Source organism: Anolis sagrei, chromosome 3, assembly GCF_037176765.1.
Source record: "Anolis sagrei isolate rAnoSag1 chromosome 3, rAnoSag1.mat, whole genome shotgun sequence".
Taxonomy (NCBI): Eukaryota; Metazoa; Chordata; class Lepidosauria; order Squamata; family Dactyloidae; genus Anolis; species Anolis sagrei.
Genome location: NC_090023.1, coordinates 70,012,456 through 70,031,155, shown reverse-complemented (window position 1 = coordinate 70,031,155; position 18,700 = coordinate 70,012,456). Strand labels below are relative to the sequence as shown.

The following is an 18,700-nucleotide window of genomic DNA, read 5'->3' as shown; positions in this document are numbered from 1 at the left end:
TGGCATTATACTAAATGTCCTTTGACCAGAAGCTGGCCACTTGGAGTGCCTCTGGTGTAGCTGTGAGAAGGTCCTCCATTGTGAATGTGGCAGGGCTCAGACAGCATTGTAGTAGGTGGTCAGTGGTTTGCTTTTTTCCACACTCACATGTTGTGGACTCCACTTAGTAGACCCATTTCTTAAGGTTGACTCTGCATCTCATGGTGCCAGAGCGCAGCCTGAACAGCGCCTTCTAAGTCGTCCACTCTTCTGTGTGTCCAGGAAGGAGTTTCTCCTCCGGTCTCAGCCACTGATTGAGGTTCCGGGTTTTAGCCTGCCACTTTTGGACTCTCGCTTGCTGAGGTGTTCCTGGGAGTATCTCTGTAGATTTTAGAAAATTATTTCTTGATTTAAGGTGTTCGGGTGCTGGCTGATATTCGAACAGAGGATGGGCCAGAGATGACAATGCCTTGGTCCTTTAATTATTGGCTGCTACCTCTACAGTGTGGGTCAAGCATGGGCAAACTTTGGCCCTCCGGGTGTGTGTTTTGGACTTCAACTCCCACAATTCCTAACAGCCTACCGGCTGTTAGGAATTGTGGGAGTTGAGGTCCAAAACACACACCCGGAGGGCCAAAGTTTGCCCTTGCGTATTTTAAATCATCTACCTTTTTATTTATTATTATTATTATGTATACTTTTTAAAATCCTTCTACTCTCCTTTTTATTAATTGAATATTTTTTCCCTACATTTTCTTTACATCATTGTTCTCCCACTTTACTTGTAATAATAACCCCCCCCCCCCGCCCTTCTTCCTTTTCCCTTATTACTATAAAGAATATATGTATATTTTAAAAATCATTTAGTCTAGAGCAGTCAGCAGAGAAACGCCTTCAACCCAGGAAGCTGAGGGAGGCGTGGCTGGGCGGCGTAGAGGCGTGGCAGGAAGAGAGCCTCTGCCTTCGGATTGGCTGGGCGCAGCGCGGGAGAGAGAAGGCCCCGCCCACTCTTCCAAGGCGCGCAATTCGCTTTGTCCATTAGTGATCGCCCGTCGCTCTGTGAGGATGTGCTCCGTGGTGCCGGGCTACTCGCCGGGCTTCAAGAGGCCCCCGGAGACGCTGCGCCTGAAGAGGAAGAGGCCGCGGAATGGAAGCGGCAGGAGCGAGGAGGCGCCCGGCCTCTCCCCGGAGGGCTGTGCCCCGCTGTCCCCGCGGCCTTTCCCCGGGAGCGGAAGAGGCCGGCCCAGGAACCCCTTCCTCAACTTGGGCAACACTCCGCGGCCCCCGCAGGCCAGGAAGAGAGAGGCCGCGGCGGGAGGAAAGGTAACTCCCTTCCTTTTCCTCCTCAGCCGCTTTAGAATGTTAGAATGTTGAGGCTGGCCAATCAGAAACCATATGCAAATTGGTATGTCGAGATAGCTCATACATAGGCCAACTTGGGCCCTCCAGGTGTTTTGGACTTCAACTCCCACAATTCCTAACAGCCGGTAGGCTGTTAGGAATTGTGGGAGTTGAAGTCCAAAACACCTGGAGGGCCCAAGTTGCCCCCTACTTGATCTACACTGTTTTCTGTCCATCATTCCAGTTTCTGAATGGTCTTGAAGAGGACAGGTCTCCTCAGAAAGAAAACTATTCTGAAGCGGCTGCTGTGGACACTTTCATCAAGGTAAGGATGATAACTTATGGTGTTGACACACAATTTGGGCTTCTTATTTATTAACTAGCGATCCCCTGCCACACGTTGCTGTGGCCAGTCTGGTGATCTGGGAAATAAAGTAATTGGAAAGTGTTGGTTTCTAATATATGCAATTTTTTATGCTTGTGGGTAAATAGTATTTCTTGCTGTTTCTTTGTCAGTGCTGATGTGGAGTGTGTCTGGTTTGCCCACTCTGGGACATGCAACTTATAATTGTCCTTCTTTAGGAGTCCCTTTCAAATCTATGATACTATATCTGTGTGTGTGTGTGAATCATATCTATCTATATCTATGGCTGGATGGATCTTTGTCAGGAGAGCTTTGATTATGTTTTCTAGCCTTGGTGAAGGGAGTTGGACTGAATGGCCTTAAGTATGGGGGTTCTGTTTGAGAAGTTTGCCCCAATTCTGTCGTTGGTGGGGTTCAGAATGCTCTTTGATTGTAGGTGAACTACAAATCCCAGTAACTACAACTCCCAAATGTCAAGGTCTTTTCCCCCCAAACTCCATCTGTGTTCATATTTGGGCATATGGAATATTTGTGCCAGGTTTACTCTGGATCCATCATTGTTTGAGTCCACAGTGCTCTCTGGATGTAGGTGAACTGGAACTCCTAAATTCAAGGTCAATGCCCACCAAACCCTTCTAGTGTTTTCTGTTGGTCATGGGAGTCCTGTGTGCCACGTTTGGTTCAATCGTTGAACTCCAATCATTGATGGAGTTCAGAATGCTCTTTGATTGTAAGTAAACTATAAATCCCAGCAACTTCAACTCCCAAATGACAAAATCAATTTTTTTGAGTGATGGTCACTCCTTGGGTTACTAGGCGTCTTGTGGCCAAATTTGGCAGCAATTCGTCCAGTGGTTTTTGTGTTATGTTAATCCCACAAACGAACATTACATTTTTATTTATATAGATTTATTTATTTATTTATTTAAAGCATTTATATTCCGCCCTTCTCACCCCGAAGGGGACTCAGGGCGGAGCACAACATATAAATGGCAAACATTCAATGCCGAAACATACTAGACCATACACATACAAAAGCATTAAAATCACTTATCTTGACGTTAAAATCCTCTAGTTAAAACTGTCTCAACAACCATAACGAATTTGGTTGGCATACTAAGAGTTCTTATCGCTGCCTCATTGCACAATACCAAAGGCTCGGTCCCACAGCCACGTTTTTATCATCCTTCTAAAGGACAAGAGGGAGGGGGCTGACCTGATCTCATTAGGAAGGGAGTTCCATAGCTGATGGGGCAATCATTGACAAGGCCCTGTCTCTCGTTCCCGCCAAACGCGCCTGTGATGGTGGTGGGACCGAGAGCAAGGCCTCCCCAGAAGTTCTTAATCTCCATGGTGGTTGATAGGGGGAGATGCGTTCCGACAGGTAAATTGGGCCATTTAGGGCTTTATAGGCCAAAGCCAGCACTTTGAATTGTGCTCAGTAGCAAACTGGGAGCCAGTGGAGCTAGCATAACATGGGAGTAGAGTGCTCCCTGTACATCGCTTCAGTTATTAACCTGGCTGCCTCTCGCTGGACTATTTGAAGCTTCCAAGATGTCTTCAAAGGCAACCCCACGTAGAGGGCATTGCAGTAATCTAATCTTATCCCATAGACCCCACTGCTTGGTCATTTCAACAGGCTGCTCTGTGTGCAAGAGGTTACTTGCAAAATAAGATGCTAATCGTAACAACAATAATAAGCTTACTATGTGTGTAAGGCAGTGGTTCCCCAGTTGTTTTGGCCTACAACTCCCAGAAATCCCAGCCAATTTACCAGGTTAGGATTTCTGGGAGTTGAAGGCAAAATCATCTGGGGACCCACAGGTTGAGAACAACTAGCTAAAGGAGTCAGTTGATTGGGCCCTGGCTGCATTTACAACCATGTTATTGAAATAGGGAAACATTCTACATGAATTGAGGGTTCTAGGTTGTGTTCAATGATCAATGTCCCCATAGCAGAGAGATGTAGAAGAACACCAGGGATGTAGTGACTAAAGGCCCTTCCAGATCTGATCTCAGGATTTCTGTTTATCCCAGATTATCTGGCAGTGGAGACACATATAAACCAGTTTAAAGCAGAAAACCTTTAGTTGGGGACCCCTCCCCCCAGCACCAACTGTCGCTCTGGGCCAGAGTGAAGGGGGGGGGGGCAGGGGACAGTTCCACCTTGTCTCCTGTGCTATGCTAATAATATGTAATATAATATATCGTATATACATATATTTATAATATTATAATGTAATACAAATACTACTAATAATACTATGATATTATAATATATTTTATATTACATGTAATATTACTAATATTACAATATAACAGTATAGTACAATATAGTAATACTGTTATTGTACTATGCTAATAATATAATATATTGCGCACGCGTGTGCGTGTGTATATATATCTTGTAAGCCACTCTGAGTCCCTTTCGGGGTTAAAAGGGCGGCATATAAATGTCGTAAGCAAATAAATAAATAAATAAAAACCTGGGATCAGATCCTGGGATTATAGAGCCTGTCTGCTTGAGGCAATCAGGGCCTGCTAACACCTCCCAATAAAGGATTCCCCCAGGCATGAAGCAGACAGGCTTTGAAGCTATAAGGCCATTCAGTGCTAATCAAGGTGGCCAATTGCAACATTCATAATTTCCTCAAACAGAGGAGAAAGCTTTCTCCCACCCTGGACATTATTCCACAGATATATAAACCTCACTTGTTTCCAACAGACCTCACAACTTCTGAGGATGCCTGCCATACATGTGGGCAAAACGTCAGAAGAGAATTCTTCTGGAACATGGCCATACAGCCCGGAAAACTCACAGCAACCCAGTCAACTGTTAGTATGTTAATAAAGTAGCTTTCTTATAACAATCTGTTCAATGTTTTATCTTTCACAAGGACACCCCATCTGTAGCCACTTCCAATGCCGATGTTCCTTCCTTCCCAAGTTTTGAATTCCCTGCGGATTGGAGTATTAAAACCCGCCTTTTATTTACGTCTTCTCGGTCGTTTGCATGGGCAGATCACATAAAAGCCCAAGAAGAATCCCAAGGATATGTCCAACATTGTAGATCAACATTTACAAACCTTCCTCAAAGCATTCAGGTAACCAATTTACTTTGGTTCATCAGTTAATTTAGAAGTGGAATAAGTGTTAGGCAGATTTTTATGATAGCATAACTACTTATGTTGACTGTTTTCAAGTGCTTATCTTTTAAACAGAGACCAAACAAAAGGCTTTCACTATCTAGTGAACAAGCAACAAGCTTGACTGAAAATCGGATATAGTTGAAGAAAAATCTAGATTTTATGAAATTTCAAACAGATACAAGGGCATTATTGATCCTTGACCATAATTTGCAAGTTGCCAGAATTTGGTAGCAGAGCTCCAATAAAAATTAAGGAATTAAAAAATGAATTTGACCTGTATTTAAGTGACAAATTGTACTCCCCGTTAGAGATTTCAATGTATTTCCTTAGGGATTAAATGTTAACCTTTCCCCAAGTTACAAACAAGATAGGTTCTGTGGGTTTCTTCATAAATTGAACTTGTTTGTAAGTTGGAATAGGCATATTTTTTCAGTGTAACTCCAGGGAAAGACAGACAGACAAACTTTGGATTGCATAGGAAAGGGCTAACACCCTTGTGGTGTGTGCTTTGCAGTCTGTGCCCATGTTCAAAAGATTTCACCTCACTTTCTATCCCTATGATAATTGGATTTTGAAAGCCTCATTGAGAAAGCTTCAGTGGAGACACCCTTTCAAACTGCATTATATGATAAGTGTAGACTCATATAATGCAGTTTAACTATCTTCTGGCAGGCCTACCCTGTCAACATTCAATCATGAGTTTTGATTTACATTCTATTGCTAATATATGTCAATCCCATATCTGTCTTTGGTGCAGAATTTTATATTTTTGTGTATTTTATCGATCTAATTAATTGTATATATTTTATGTTCATATGTTTTTGACTTTGTTATACCCCACCTCGAGCCATCAAGAGAGGCAGGCAATACATAAAGTGTTATTGTTGTTGTATATAAGTCTATACTGACCATATATTGCAGTTCAGTCTGCATTAAGTGGTTAGCATAGATTGAGTTGTAGTTGTATTTTGATTTTGGTTACTACTTAAATTTGTGTAAAATCAATTTCAAGTAATTATTTTATTTTTCTGGTTATTTAATATTTAATGTTTATTTTACTTAAGTGATATTTGTCTTGACTGTTCTAATGTAGCACAAATCCTATGTTAAATCATACTACGCATTTTTGACATTAATATTGAAATCTGAAATATATACAGATATTATATATATGCATGTGTATATATATACAGATATATATATATATAAATATATAAAAATATATAAAATATATAAAATATATAAAATATATAAAAATATATAAAAATATATACAGATATATTAATAATTAAAGGAGCCCCCGGTGGTGCAGTGGTTTAAAGCACTGAACTGCTGAGCTTGTTGATCGAAAGGTCGCAGGTTCGATTCCGGGGAGCGGCGTGAGCTTCCGCTGTCAGCCCTAGCTTCTGCCAACCTAGCAGTTCGAAAACATGCAAATGTGAGTAGATCAATAGGTACCGCTCCGGCGGGAAGGTAACGGCGCTCCATGCAGTCATGCCGGCCACATGACCTTGGAGGTGTCTACGGACAACGCTGGCTCTTCGGCTTAGAAATGGAGATGAGCACCACACCCCAGAGTCAGACATGACTGGACTTAATGTCAGGGGACTACCTTTACCTTTACCTATATTAATTTCACAGTTAATATTTATCATTTTCTCCTTCAAATACTTGCTTATGTGGTCATGGACATACTGTGAAATTTTTCAGAAATCATAGAAAGATCACATTAGAAATGTAACTTTTCCCAACGTAGGAACCCAAACTCTCTACAGACCTCCGATGTGCTTTCCAGCAAAGTCTTGTGTATTGGCTTCATCCATTCCTGCCATGGCTGCACCTGTTTCCTCGCATTGGAGCAGATAGGAAAATGGCCGGAAAAAATAATCCTTGGTCCTATGACGAAGGCCTCCAACAAACTCTCATGAGTGAATGGTAAGTTGACATAATTGACAATGTCACTAAGTGCTACATTTCAGGGGTATTCTAAAACCATTTTAGCATAACGTAATGCATTTAGTCTGGCCACTGAATTGATTGAATAGAGGTATAAATATGAAATATGAAACACAAAAGAAGAAATGCATTGCCAAGCAAATATCAATACCTCTGCAGAGCACACTGAACATAAAATAGATGCCACATTCTGGACAGTTAATTACAGAGAAGAAGGGGTAAGAAGTGGGAAAGTGCTTTATTCCTTCCTTCCCTACCAGTTCTTTGCTCTACAGCACTTCCCCTTCTTATAGTTCCAAATGTCATTCTTATTCTGACAATGTGATAAATATGGTTTTGTGAATGTTTGCAAGCACTTGGTAGATGTGTCCATATGAGAATGACCAAGATGATCAAAGGTCTAGAAATCAACATTGTGAGAACAGATGAAACATATATTTGAGTATAAGCCGAGCTTTTCAGCCATTTTTTTAGGCTGAAAAGCCCCCTTCGACTTATATTTGAGTCAAGGTTATTTATTATTTTACTCTGTTGTTGTTGGTTGTGTTGTTATTACATTTACATTATTTTACTATTTATTATTATGATTAAATTTTTTATTATTACATTTACATTATTTACTTTATTATGTTTATTATTTTACTCTGTTTATTGTTATTATTACATTTATTATTTTTCTCTTATTATTGGAAGGATACGTAAGCACTTTTACATTGAAGAAGGTTAGACTAATGGCTTAATCAGAGTTGGACACTCTTACCTTAAATTACAGTTTTATGTAAATATTCAAAAACATTTAACCTACTGATGCCTCAATTAATGTAATTTTATTGGTATCTATTTTTATTTTGAAATTTACTAGCAGCTGCTGCATTTCTCACCCTCGGCTTATACTTGAGTCAACTAGTTTTCCCAGTTTTTTTGTGGTAAAATTAGATACTGCGGATTAAACCACGGTTCAGGTTGAACAATCCAATAAATATTGGTTAATGGAAATCTGAAAATGGGGGGTAAGTGTATGGGATGAAGACTTGCAGTGGCTTGTTAGCATTAAACTAATAATAAATGGGTTATTTGCTGTTTCTTGAAGTCTGCATATAGGAGCTACAGAATCAAAATGCCAAGTTGACTTCTGGTCACATCCATTTATTATTTTTTGCTGATATTACACATTTTACTTACATCATGTTTTTCTTCCTGTATTTATGTTGAGTAGGGTTTTGTTTTGTTTTTAGTTTTTTGCTGCTACCAGGACATAGTCTGATGATTTTGTATCTTCTCTATTTCTCTTGCAGGTCTCTCAGTTTTACCTCTCTCTATAATCTGTTGAGAGCCAAGCTGTGTCCCTATTTCTACGTTTGCACTTACCAGTTTACGGTGCTCTTTCGTGCAGCAGGGCTTGGTGGGAGCGATGTAATCACTGCATTAATTTCTCCTACAACCAGAGGCTTAAGGGAAGCCATGAAAAGTGAAGGTAAGAGGCGGGTGACTGAATGATACTGCTAAAGATTACAAATGTGTTTTGTATTATGCAGAGGACAAAAACAATTTGCTTACCTACCTTCCCTCTTTTTCCCTCCTAGGCATTGAATTTTATATGCCATTCCAAGAAATCAGAAAAGGAAAATCAAATTCTTCATCATCTCATCTGGAATCAGAATTTGCTAATGATTCTGAAGGAACAGGCAAAAATGCAGAGAATGAAGAGTATGTGATAAAGTGTTTATTATTAGACCTCATGCATCTGTTGTTACAAAAAAAACTGTCATAGAAAAATTCTCAGTTACTATTATTGTTATGTTTATTTATACCATGCTTTTTCTATCCACAAAGGAGACACAATTTAAAATCCAAAAATATACAAACATTAAAATAGAATTAAGCATCAATGGTATTAATTAAAAATTAACAGTTAAAATCCTTAAAACAGATTAAAAATGTATTCAGTGCTAAAACCACAACACACTTGAACTGCATGCTGAAAATACTTAATTCTCATATAAAAATGCATGAATAGATGTCTAGTGTCTAGATTCAGGGAAGTCATGCTACCCCTCTATTTTGCCTTGGTCAGACCACACCTGGAATCACACTGTGTCCAGTTCTGGACACCGCAATTGAAAGGAGGTGTTGACAAGCTGGAATGTGTCCAGAGGAGGACAACTAAAATTATCAAGGGTGTGGAGAACAAGCCCTATGAGGAGAGGCTTAAAAAGCCAGACACATTTAGCCTGCAGAAGAGAAGGCTGAGAGGAGACATGATAGCTATGTATAAATATGTGAGGGGAAGTCATAGGGAGGAGGGAGCAAGCTTGTTTTCTGCTGCCCTGGAGACTAGGACATGGAACAATGGCTTCAAACTACAGGAAAGGAGATTCCACCTGAACATTAGGAAGAACTTCCTAACTGGGAGAGCTGTTTAGCAGTGGAACTCTCTGCCCAGAATATAGTGGAGGCGCCTTCTTTGGAGGCTTTTAAGCAGAGGCTATATGGGCATCTGTTGGGGGTGCTTTGAATGTGGTTTTCCTGCTTCTTAGCAGAGGGTTGGACTGGATGTCCCATGAAGTCTCTTCTAACTCTGGATCTATGATTCTAATGCTTCAGTGGTAAATCTGTTAAAAGTGGTATTTCCTTCTTAGGGAGCAACAGCTTAGTTGTGGTAATGATGAAGATGACGACGACGAAGGATTTTTATGGCTGGAAGAGATGGGAGTTCAAGACAAAATAAAAAAGCCTGATACAATTTCTATCCAACTGTATCTTTTTAAGGAATGGGTTATTTTCTTAAGCCGTGATTGCAGTATATGGATAGTGTGGCCAACCTTAGTTCTTACATTAATGTGAAACATGTTTTTATTAGAATGGGAAGATAGCAATACCTGTCTTCATGTGATGTTTAAGATCTGAATTGTAGAATCGTTTGTCTCAGTAACAATGAATGTTTTAAACCACTTTAAATGCAATATTTCAATTTGTGTAAATATTGCAAAATGAGATTTTCTTTGGGTTGCTATGAGTTTTCTAGGCTGTATGACCATGTTCCAGAAGCATATATAAACTGCACTTGCCTAGTTTCCAATAGATCTCACAACCTCTGAGGTGGGCAAAATGTCAGGAGGGAATGCTTCTGGAACATGGCCATACAGACCAAAAAACTCACAGCAACCCAGTGATTTTGGCAAATAAAGGCTTCGACAACACGCTGTTTTTTGTTTTACTAGTGTTATTTTTCTTTAGAACCATAATTATACCAACTTTCTTCTATAACAGTTTATTTTCCCCTTTCCCTCCACTATAGTCATCAGTAGTGAAACATTTGATTTGATTTTGTTATACTTTATAATACTAAATAGTCTGATCTAGTTCTCCTCTGAAGACACTTCGTTGGCTTTACAGTGTTTCGTACTTGCTCTTTGATTTCGGGTAAAATATGCTAGTCTTTGTCAGTTTAAAGGGACAGTAGTCTGTCCTCTGCATAGCAATAGGAAACTGTAAGTAAACGTAAATAAAGTTAAATCTATATGAATACATGAGACATATTCAAAATATCAAGGCACGTTGTACTGTCTTTTTCAACACAGTGACTTTTGAATATTGAATATTGGGGCTTTTATCCTTGTCAGGAGCGACTTGAGAAACCGCAAGTCCCTTCTGGTGTGAGAGAATTGGCCGTCTGCAAGGGCGTTGCCCAGGGGATGCCCAGATGTTTTACCATCCTCATGGGAAGCTTCTCTCATGTCCACGCATGAGGACCTGAAGCTGACAGGCAGGTCAGCTAGATTTGAACTGCTGACCTTTTGGTCAGCAGTCCTGCTGGCACAAGGGTTTAACTTATTGTGCCACTGGGGGCTCCAGTATATTGTTGAATCAAAACAAGTCAGGGAATGGGTGTTTCACAATACAGTTCTTTAATTTTGGGGCTGCCCTGGCAGATATATACTTGCAACATGTACCGCAGTCACTTAATGAATCTAATTAGGATGTGGATTGTAAATCAGTGCAAATGCGCGGAAACATCAAACTATATATGCTTAGGTAAGGAAATTTGTGGCTTCTATTGCCTAAAACTGAAAACTTGAAAAATTGTGATTTTCCTACAGACTTCTGGTGCTTGGTGTTAATCTTTGGCTATTATAGATCTGTGCACATTCTCCTTAACATTTGTCACTCTAGCAATAAAGAGAGACATGAAGTACAGCTGGATCACAAACCTGAGTCTGTGGTGTTAGTGAAAGGAACGAACACATTCACCTTGCTGAACTTTTTGATGAACTGTAAGAGTTTAGTGGCTTCTGCCGGTCCTCAGGCTGGTCTCCCTCCAACACTGCTCTCCCCAGTTGCTTTCAGAGGGGCGACGATGCAGATGCTCAAGGTAAGAAGTGTAACATAATTTCTAAAAAGCAAACAGTTTGCATATATAATCTTGGTGACAGAGGGAACAGGATCACATCTGTAATTTGTCTTTCCTGGACTAAAGAATTCCTTCCATCCATAAAGGAATTCTCATTCAGTGAAGGTCTTCTAATAAAAAGAAGAGAGACCGTGCCCTGCAATTCCCCCTGCAGCACTCTCTCCTGAAAAATCAGTTCTAGATAGTTGGGAGACCCTTCAGAATAGCACTGAAGAAGCCTACAGCTAGAATGAGAAGCTAAGGAAGACCCCTCATTTCCTATAGTCAAGGGAACCTGGGGAAGGGGATGTACAGACTGCTCGCACTGGTAGAAATGACCGGCCCTTGTGACAATATAATTGTACTTTATTCTCTTTTTTTAGGCCCGAAGCATAAGCATAAAAGCTCAAGTGAATTCACATTACAAAGATGCATTTAGTTTGGAGATTGTGGGTCCTGTCATGCCTCATTCGCTACATTCGTTGTGCATGCTGCTGCAGTCTTCTCAGAATGGATCTTTCTCTGCTGTGTGTTATTCGCATGAGCCGACAGCAGTCTTCAACGTGGGCATCGGCAATGAGAAGAAGATAAAGGAGGTAAGCAGGTTTTGTGCCCATTACAGTTGATAAGAGACTTGTATCAAACAGACAATCTTTTGAGTAACTTCTTAGTTGAAAAGCCCAATGCATTTTCAGTCGGGGGCTGAGGTCTTAAGAGCAAAGGTAGTATAAGGTCTTCATGACTTATAGGTTGAAAATGTGAATGAATTCTCCTGGATCAGACCAAAGGTATTTGGTCTGATTTCGCACAATTAAAACTTGTGCACCAGCTGCGCCCGTACCTTGGGAAGTCAGACTTGGCCACGGTGGTCCACGCTCTTGTTGCATCTAGAATAGACTACTGCAACGCACTCTACGTGGGGTTGCCTTTGAAGACTGCTCAGAAGCTTCAAATAGTCCAATGAGAGGCAGCCAGGTTAATAACTGGGGTGGCAAACAGGGAGCATACAACTCCCATGTTACGCCAGCTCCACTGACTGCCAGTTTGCTACCAGGCACCATTTAAAGTGCTGGCTTTGGCCTGTAAAGCCCTAAATGGCCCCAGCCCAAATTGTCCGAACGCATCTCCCCCTATGAACAATCGCAGAAATTAAGATCCTCTGGTGAGGCCCTGCTTTCCATCCCACCATTGTCACAGGCATGATTGGTGGGGACGAGAGACAGGGCCTTCTCGGTGATTGCTCCCCGTCTATGGAACTCCCTGGTGAGATCAGGTCGGCCCCCTCCCTCCTGTCCTTTAGAAGGGTGGTAAAAACTTGGCTGTGGGACCCAGATTTTGGGACAGGGCAATGAAGCGGCAGTGGGGAAGATGACAGGGCCAATTGGATTTGATGCGAATGGCTAGGACAGTTTTAAATGGTGTATTTTAATATTTGAAAAATGTTTTTTAATATCATAAGTAGTAGTAATGATAGTAAAGGTTTCCCCTGTGTCCGATTCTGGGGGTTGGTGCTCATCTTCATTTCTAAGCCGAAGAGCTGGCGCCTGTAAACCCCTCCATGGCTAGCATGACTGCATGGAGTGCTGTTATCTTCCCGCAGAAGCGGTACCTATTGATCTCACATTTGCATGTTTTCAAACTGCTAGGTTGGCAAAAGCTGGGTCTAACAGTGGGAGCTCACCCCGCTTCCTGGATTTGAACTACCAACCTTTTGGTCAACAAGTTCAGCAGCTCAACAGTCTAACCCAGGGGTCCTCAAACTAAGGCCCGGGGGCTGGATGCGGCCCTCCAAGGTCATTTACCTGGCCCTCACTCAGGGTCAACCTAAGTCTGAAATGACTTGAAAGCACAAAACAATAACAACAATCCTATCTCGTCAGCCAAAAGCAGGTCCACACTTCCCACTGAAATACTAATAAGTTTACATTTGTTAAATTGTTCTTCATTTTAATTATTGTATTGTTTTTAAGTGGATTTTTTGCACTGCAAATAAGTTTATGTGCAGTGTGAATAGGAATTCATTCATGTTTCTTTTTTTTTCAAATTATAATCTGGCCCTCCAACAGTTTGAGAGACTGTGATCTGGCCCTCTGTTTAAAAAGTTTGAGGACCCCTGGTCTAACCCATAGCACCACCAGGGTTCCCCTAGTAGTAGATACCATTCTCAATTATTTTTTCTAATTGCTCTTTATAATGTAATAATTTTATATAGTAATCATCTTGATGGTCTGCTGCCCAGTAAGTTAATGTTCTAGTAGTACAAGGACAGAAAAGGAAACTAGTACCGATATCAGCTCTAGTTGCCTTTCCCTTTCACTCTCGGGCTATAATGGAAGCATTTCCTCATTCTGTTGCTGCCGCTAATACACAAACAACTTTTAGATGCCAGCCACAGATGCAGGCAAAACATCAGGAGAAAATGCTTCTTGAATACGGCCATACAGCCCAGAAACCACACAACACGTGATTCCGGCTATGAAAGCCTTCAACAATAGTTTTTAGTTCCTCTTGTTTTTATTCCAAATGGCCATAATAAAAAGATGAAGAGCTCCCTGGCTACTTTATAGCCAATTTGTAGGATATTCAGAATTTGTGCTACAGGTTTTCTTATTTTCTCTTTCCATAGCTCCCTTCCCCTTTTTTTTCTGCCATGTCTTCAGAAGGTAAGATTCACAGCAGAAACTGAAAACCAAGCTGTTATTGTATTGTCGAAGGCTTTCATGGCTGGAATCACTGGGTTGTTATGCATTTTCTGGGCTGTATGGCCATGTTCCAGAAGCATTATCTCCTGACATTTCGCCTGCATCTATGGCAGGCATCCTCAGTGGTTGTGAGGTCTGTTTGAAACTAGGTAAGTGAAATTTATATATCTGTGGAATGTCCAGGGTGGGAGAAAGAACTCTTGTCTGTTTGAGGTAGGTGTGAAAGTTTCAATTGGCCACCTTGATTAGCATTTAATGGAAGAAACCATGAAAATGAACAAAATCTGGCTACCAGTATTAAAAAAAAACACTAAAAATATAACAGTAAATAAAGAACAACACTCAAAAAACGGAAATTCCAAACAAGAAACCATCAGGGCCAGCTAACCATCTCCTAACAAAGGATTCCCCCAGACAGTAAGAAGCCAGACCTTAAAACTGCTAGGCCATTAAATGCTAATCAGGGTGGCCAGTTGAAGGATTCACACCTACCTAGAACAGACAAGAGTTCTTTCTCCTACCCTGGACAAGTCTACAGATACATAAATTCCATTTTCCTAGTTTCCAACAGACCTCACAACCTCTGGGGATGCCTGCCATAGATGCAGGTAAAACGTCAGGAGAGAATGCTTCTGGAACATGACCATACAGCCTGAAAAATTCACCACAACCAAACTGGTATTTTTCTTTCTGGTGGAAGACCATGATATTAGAGATTTGAATAAGGTTTAAAATGTCTTTGTACATCTCAATTTTCACAGGAATCGCTTGGCAAAGACCTTTGCAACTGCGGAATACACCCTGACGCTTTGAGTCAACTTGCTCTTTCTCCAACATTAGGAAAGTCTTCTATCCGGACCCTTGAAGTTAGTGATTACACCTACACGTGGAAAGTCTAATTGGTCAATGAACGATTGCTGTCTAGTGTTTCCTGAAATAGTTTCTGCTGCTGTTTCTAGAACATTTGATAATGTGCAAAACTTGAAAAACTATCCCATTGGTGAGCTTTCTGTAACCTGACTTGAAGCTGTTCTGTATGGTTAATCTTTACAGCTCTTGTTTTTAAACTTTAACCAGATTTTAAATTAAACTTTATATTACAAACAAATCTTGTATATTTTTCTGATGGTAATGTTTCTAAAATAAGTATTTCACATTATAGAATAAATGCTTAAATGCTGAATAAGGAAGAAAACATGCTATATTTCAGCCCTTATGGAGAATTGCCTGGGAGACCCAATCTGAAGACTACCAGTTGCAGTAGTCCTTTTACCGTATTCTCATTGGCGCTTTCCTTAAAAATCTTGCACTTCATAAAACTGGTTTTAAAAGCATTCTGTCCTAAAACATGTATTCAGCACTGTTCAACACTTGGATGGTAGACTGCCCAAGGATTCCAGCTGCTGTGGCCTGTATTTTGGAGGAGAGTAATGCTAAACCACACCTGAGTATTCATTGCCTAATAAAATACTGTCAAATTTCATGTCATTTCTACATGTTAAGTGTTTTAAAAATAGAGGGCTACATCCTGAAATGGAAAAAAACTGCTAAACAAAAATGGTTGAACAGTGGGCATGTTTTTTATGTGGACTTGTTAGTAATTACCCAAATGGTATTTTTTTATAGCAATCATCAGAGAAATTCAATGCAGCATACATTGAAAATCCTGTTAATTTTAAAAGCTATTAATTTTAATGTTTTACAAAAATAGTATTTGAAGCTTCATCCACTATGGCTGTGTGCTTGCAGTTCTGTATCTCATATGAAAAATGTTTTAGCTTTTTTAGTATATACTGCAGCCCTGCCCCCCCACCCCCCGGTGGTACACCAGGTTAAACCCTTGTGCCAGCAGGACTGCTGACCTAAAGGTTGGGCAGTTTGAATCTGGGGAGCAGGGTGAGCTCCTGTCTGTCAGCTCCAGCTTCTCATGCAGGGGCATGAGAAGCCTCCCACAGGATGGTAAAACATCCAGGTGTCCCCTGGGCAGCGTCCTTGCAGACATCTAATTATCTCACACCAGAAGCAACTTGCAATTTCTCAAGTTGCTCCTGACATGAAAAAAAGTATCTACTGTATTAATAGAATCAAGTTGGAAGAGACCACATGAGCCATCTAGTCCAACCTCCTGCCATGCAGGAAAAGCACAAAGTATCGTTAACAGATGGCCATCCAGCCTGTTTAAAAGTTTCCAAGGAAGGAGCTTCCAACTTTATTCAAATCACAGCTCTCAATACCAATCAAGACTGGTTTAAAAAGCTGTACCAAACATATCCATTGCAACCATTTCATATTTTTATAAACATTACTGGATATATTAAGTGTGCCTGTCAGGATTTCATGTAGTTCAGTTTTCAAGTAAGGCAAATTTTGACTTATCTGTCTTTCACTTTCCTCCATCCATTGATTGTTTCAACAAGGACATCATTAGAAGAAACTGTACCTCTGAAGCCTCACATGTAAAACAAAATAGAGCCAAAAGATATCAACTGAAAAGTTGCTTTGTCCACCAGCAGAAATAGTTTTCAAATAAGGAAACAACACTTTGGATAGAGACTAGGGTTTAGGAATCTTAAGTGTATTATTTAATGCAAGCAATTAATCTAGAATAAATTTCTTCACCATATATGTGTGTGTGTGTCAAGGGTGCGAAAATACTAAAAGAGAATATCAAATGACTTAACAGGTACACGATTAACGGGTTGGCTGTACACTGTATACATTTCTCTTGCAACTAAGTTTATTAAGCAGCAATATTAAACAGTGAAAATAATATGGAGTTAAGAAGCAAGCAGAGTCTGCCGACTATAGTATTGACTATACTTAAACCCTGAGATATTATCTCTGATACCCTATAACTAAAAGAATTAGGGACATCTCATTCAATCAATCAAGTGCTGAAAAGAGCATCTAAATACAGTTTCCCATGATCTTCAGTGGTGGCTTATCTCAATAGTAAAGGCAACTTTTAGCACTGTAAAGAATTCATCGTGCTAAACAGTAAACATCTGTGAGCTCTAAGATTTTACAATGGGAAACCCCTGTCACTATCCCCCTTCTTGCAGGTAATCAGAATGTTAATTGATTGTTAATTGGTCGGTAAGTAAGAAGAAACTTGTGCTGCTTTATTGACAAGCCTGCATACAGTATTAGCATCATTCTACATCCCATCCAGTTATATCTGAACATTTGTTTACTCCAAATGTATACAATCAACATCAAGCATTATGTTTGAGACAGAAAATACAATGTCATGTTCCTTGTACCAAAACATGCAACCTTTTTATGTTTCGATTTTTATCAGTCCTGTTCTATACGCTTCCTTCTCATTTAAATGTAGATTTCCCCCCTGAACCAGATATCAAATACTGAAAGAGGGAAACAGTAATTGCAGTATCCTTCAGCAAATTCATTATTTTTGATTTGCAGATAAATAGGACCTGACAGTAGCCTTAGCTGCCAGCTGTTGTAGACTCGAGACTATACAATTTTGCTGACTCTAACAAATGTTACCAAAACTATGGGAACTGCATCATGGTACAAAATCCTAAGAATTTACATGTCATACGGAAAGATGAAGACTACGCTTTAAAACAAGTTATGGATATTTCCAGAGTCATGTTTTGATTTTTAGTAATTTAAGAAATAATGACATCACTAACAATATACATACCCAAACTAATAAATGATTTAAATAAATTTCCCATGTACAAAAAGAAAGCCTGGAGGTGTCTGTACAGTTTTTACAGTAACCTGCTAATGTATTTACAAAATCACAGGAGGGAAAATACCCCTCTTCTGCAGAATAAAAACTTCTGAAATATCATTATAAAAACAATGGTCTAGGTGTCAGAGGCACTCCTGAAGCTGGTGGCATTAGCCAAGAGATCCTTTGGTACGAGTCCCAAGGCCTGGAGAGCCACAGTCGCGGCCACAGCTTTCGCATGCTTCTTGTTGGGACTCACAAACGTCGGCTTATGTTCAACTCCATTGACCATCACCTGTATGAGGGAGACACGGTATTCAAAATTAAGTACGGTATGTTCCTTCTACAGAAGACTAAAAAAATATGAATCTATTATTACTGTACTTCATCGCTCCCAAAACAAGACCTATCCCCAAAATAAGCCCCAATTAAGTTTGTCAGCCAGACAAATGCATTTAAATACGTCTGTTGCAACACATGACAGGTGCATTGAATTATTATTATTATGTAATTAAATAGAAATAAAATAATATCCCATTAATACTTAAGTTTGTAAATGCCCAAGTGGGCGCAATTAAGCAAGAGAGTTTTGTACATGAAAAAATAGGACATCTTTAAAAATGTCCTAATAAGCAAAAATTTAAAATAAGACCTGGCGTGACTACTACTTAATGGAAAATAGCAGCCCTTGATTCTCCAGTTTCTGGGTCCCCCCCCCCTTTCTTTTTCTGCAGGCAAGACACTTTACAAAATCTGAGATGGAGCTCTTGGGGGAGAAAGGAGGGAAGACCCAAGTTCCAGAGGCTTTTATTTCAGGCTTTTTAAACTGCCTTGCCTTTGAGGATGGAAGGAGGAATCATCTCTGTACCCATCATGCAAGGAAAGGCTGGAAGTCATTTTTGGAAATAAAAAACGGGGCACACCAATTATGCAGTGAATTACGGTAACATTCTGTACCCCGACTTCTTATATGGCACAAATTTTAAGCAAATGAAGTTGCTCTTCAGTGTAGACACATACATTACCATTTAACTGCATTTTATAAATCTACACACTAACCATGTAATGCAGTTAGAAAATGCATTATATGGCAGTACTGATGGGGCCTCAGTTCAC

General features: G+C 40.1%; 2 protein-coding genes across 2 annotated transcripts in view; one reads left to right on the top strand and one right to left on the bottom strand.

The window, feature by feature from the left end:
• Positions 1-975: 975 nt before the first annotated feature.
• Positions 976-14,989, top strand: DONSON (DNA replication fork stabilization factor DONSON). Its single transcript, XM_060770383.2, has 10 exons — positions 976-1,302; positions 1,565-1,645; positions 4,582-4,788; positions 6,590-6,768; positions 8,085-8,263; positions 8,373-8,496; positions 9,429-9,545; positions 10,963-11,161; positions 11,563-11,775; positions 14,643-14,989. Exons 1-10 carry the CDS (start codon positions 1,045-1,047, stop codon positions 14,778-14,780), a joined length of 1,695 nt encoding a protein of 564 aa, XP_060626366.2. The 5' UTR covers positions 976-1,044; the 3' UTR covers positions 14,781-14,989.
• Positions 14,990-16,982: 1,993 nt separating this feature from the next.
• Positions 16,983-18,700, bottom strand: part of SON (SON DNA and RNA binding protein) — a 35,140-nt gene continuing 33,422 nt past the window's right edge. The window contains 2 exon segments of the mRNA XM_067466707.1: positions 16,983-17,746; positions 17,748-17,879. Of these exon segments, the coding sequence (XP_067322808.1) occupies positions 17,705-17,746; positions 17,748-17,879 (174 nt within the window). The 3' untranslated portion in view covers positions 16,983-17,704.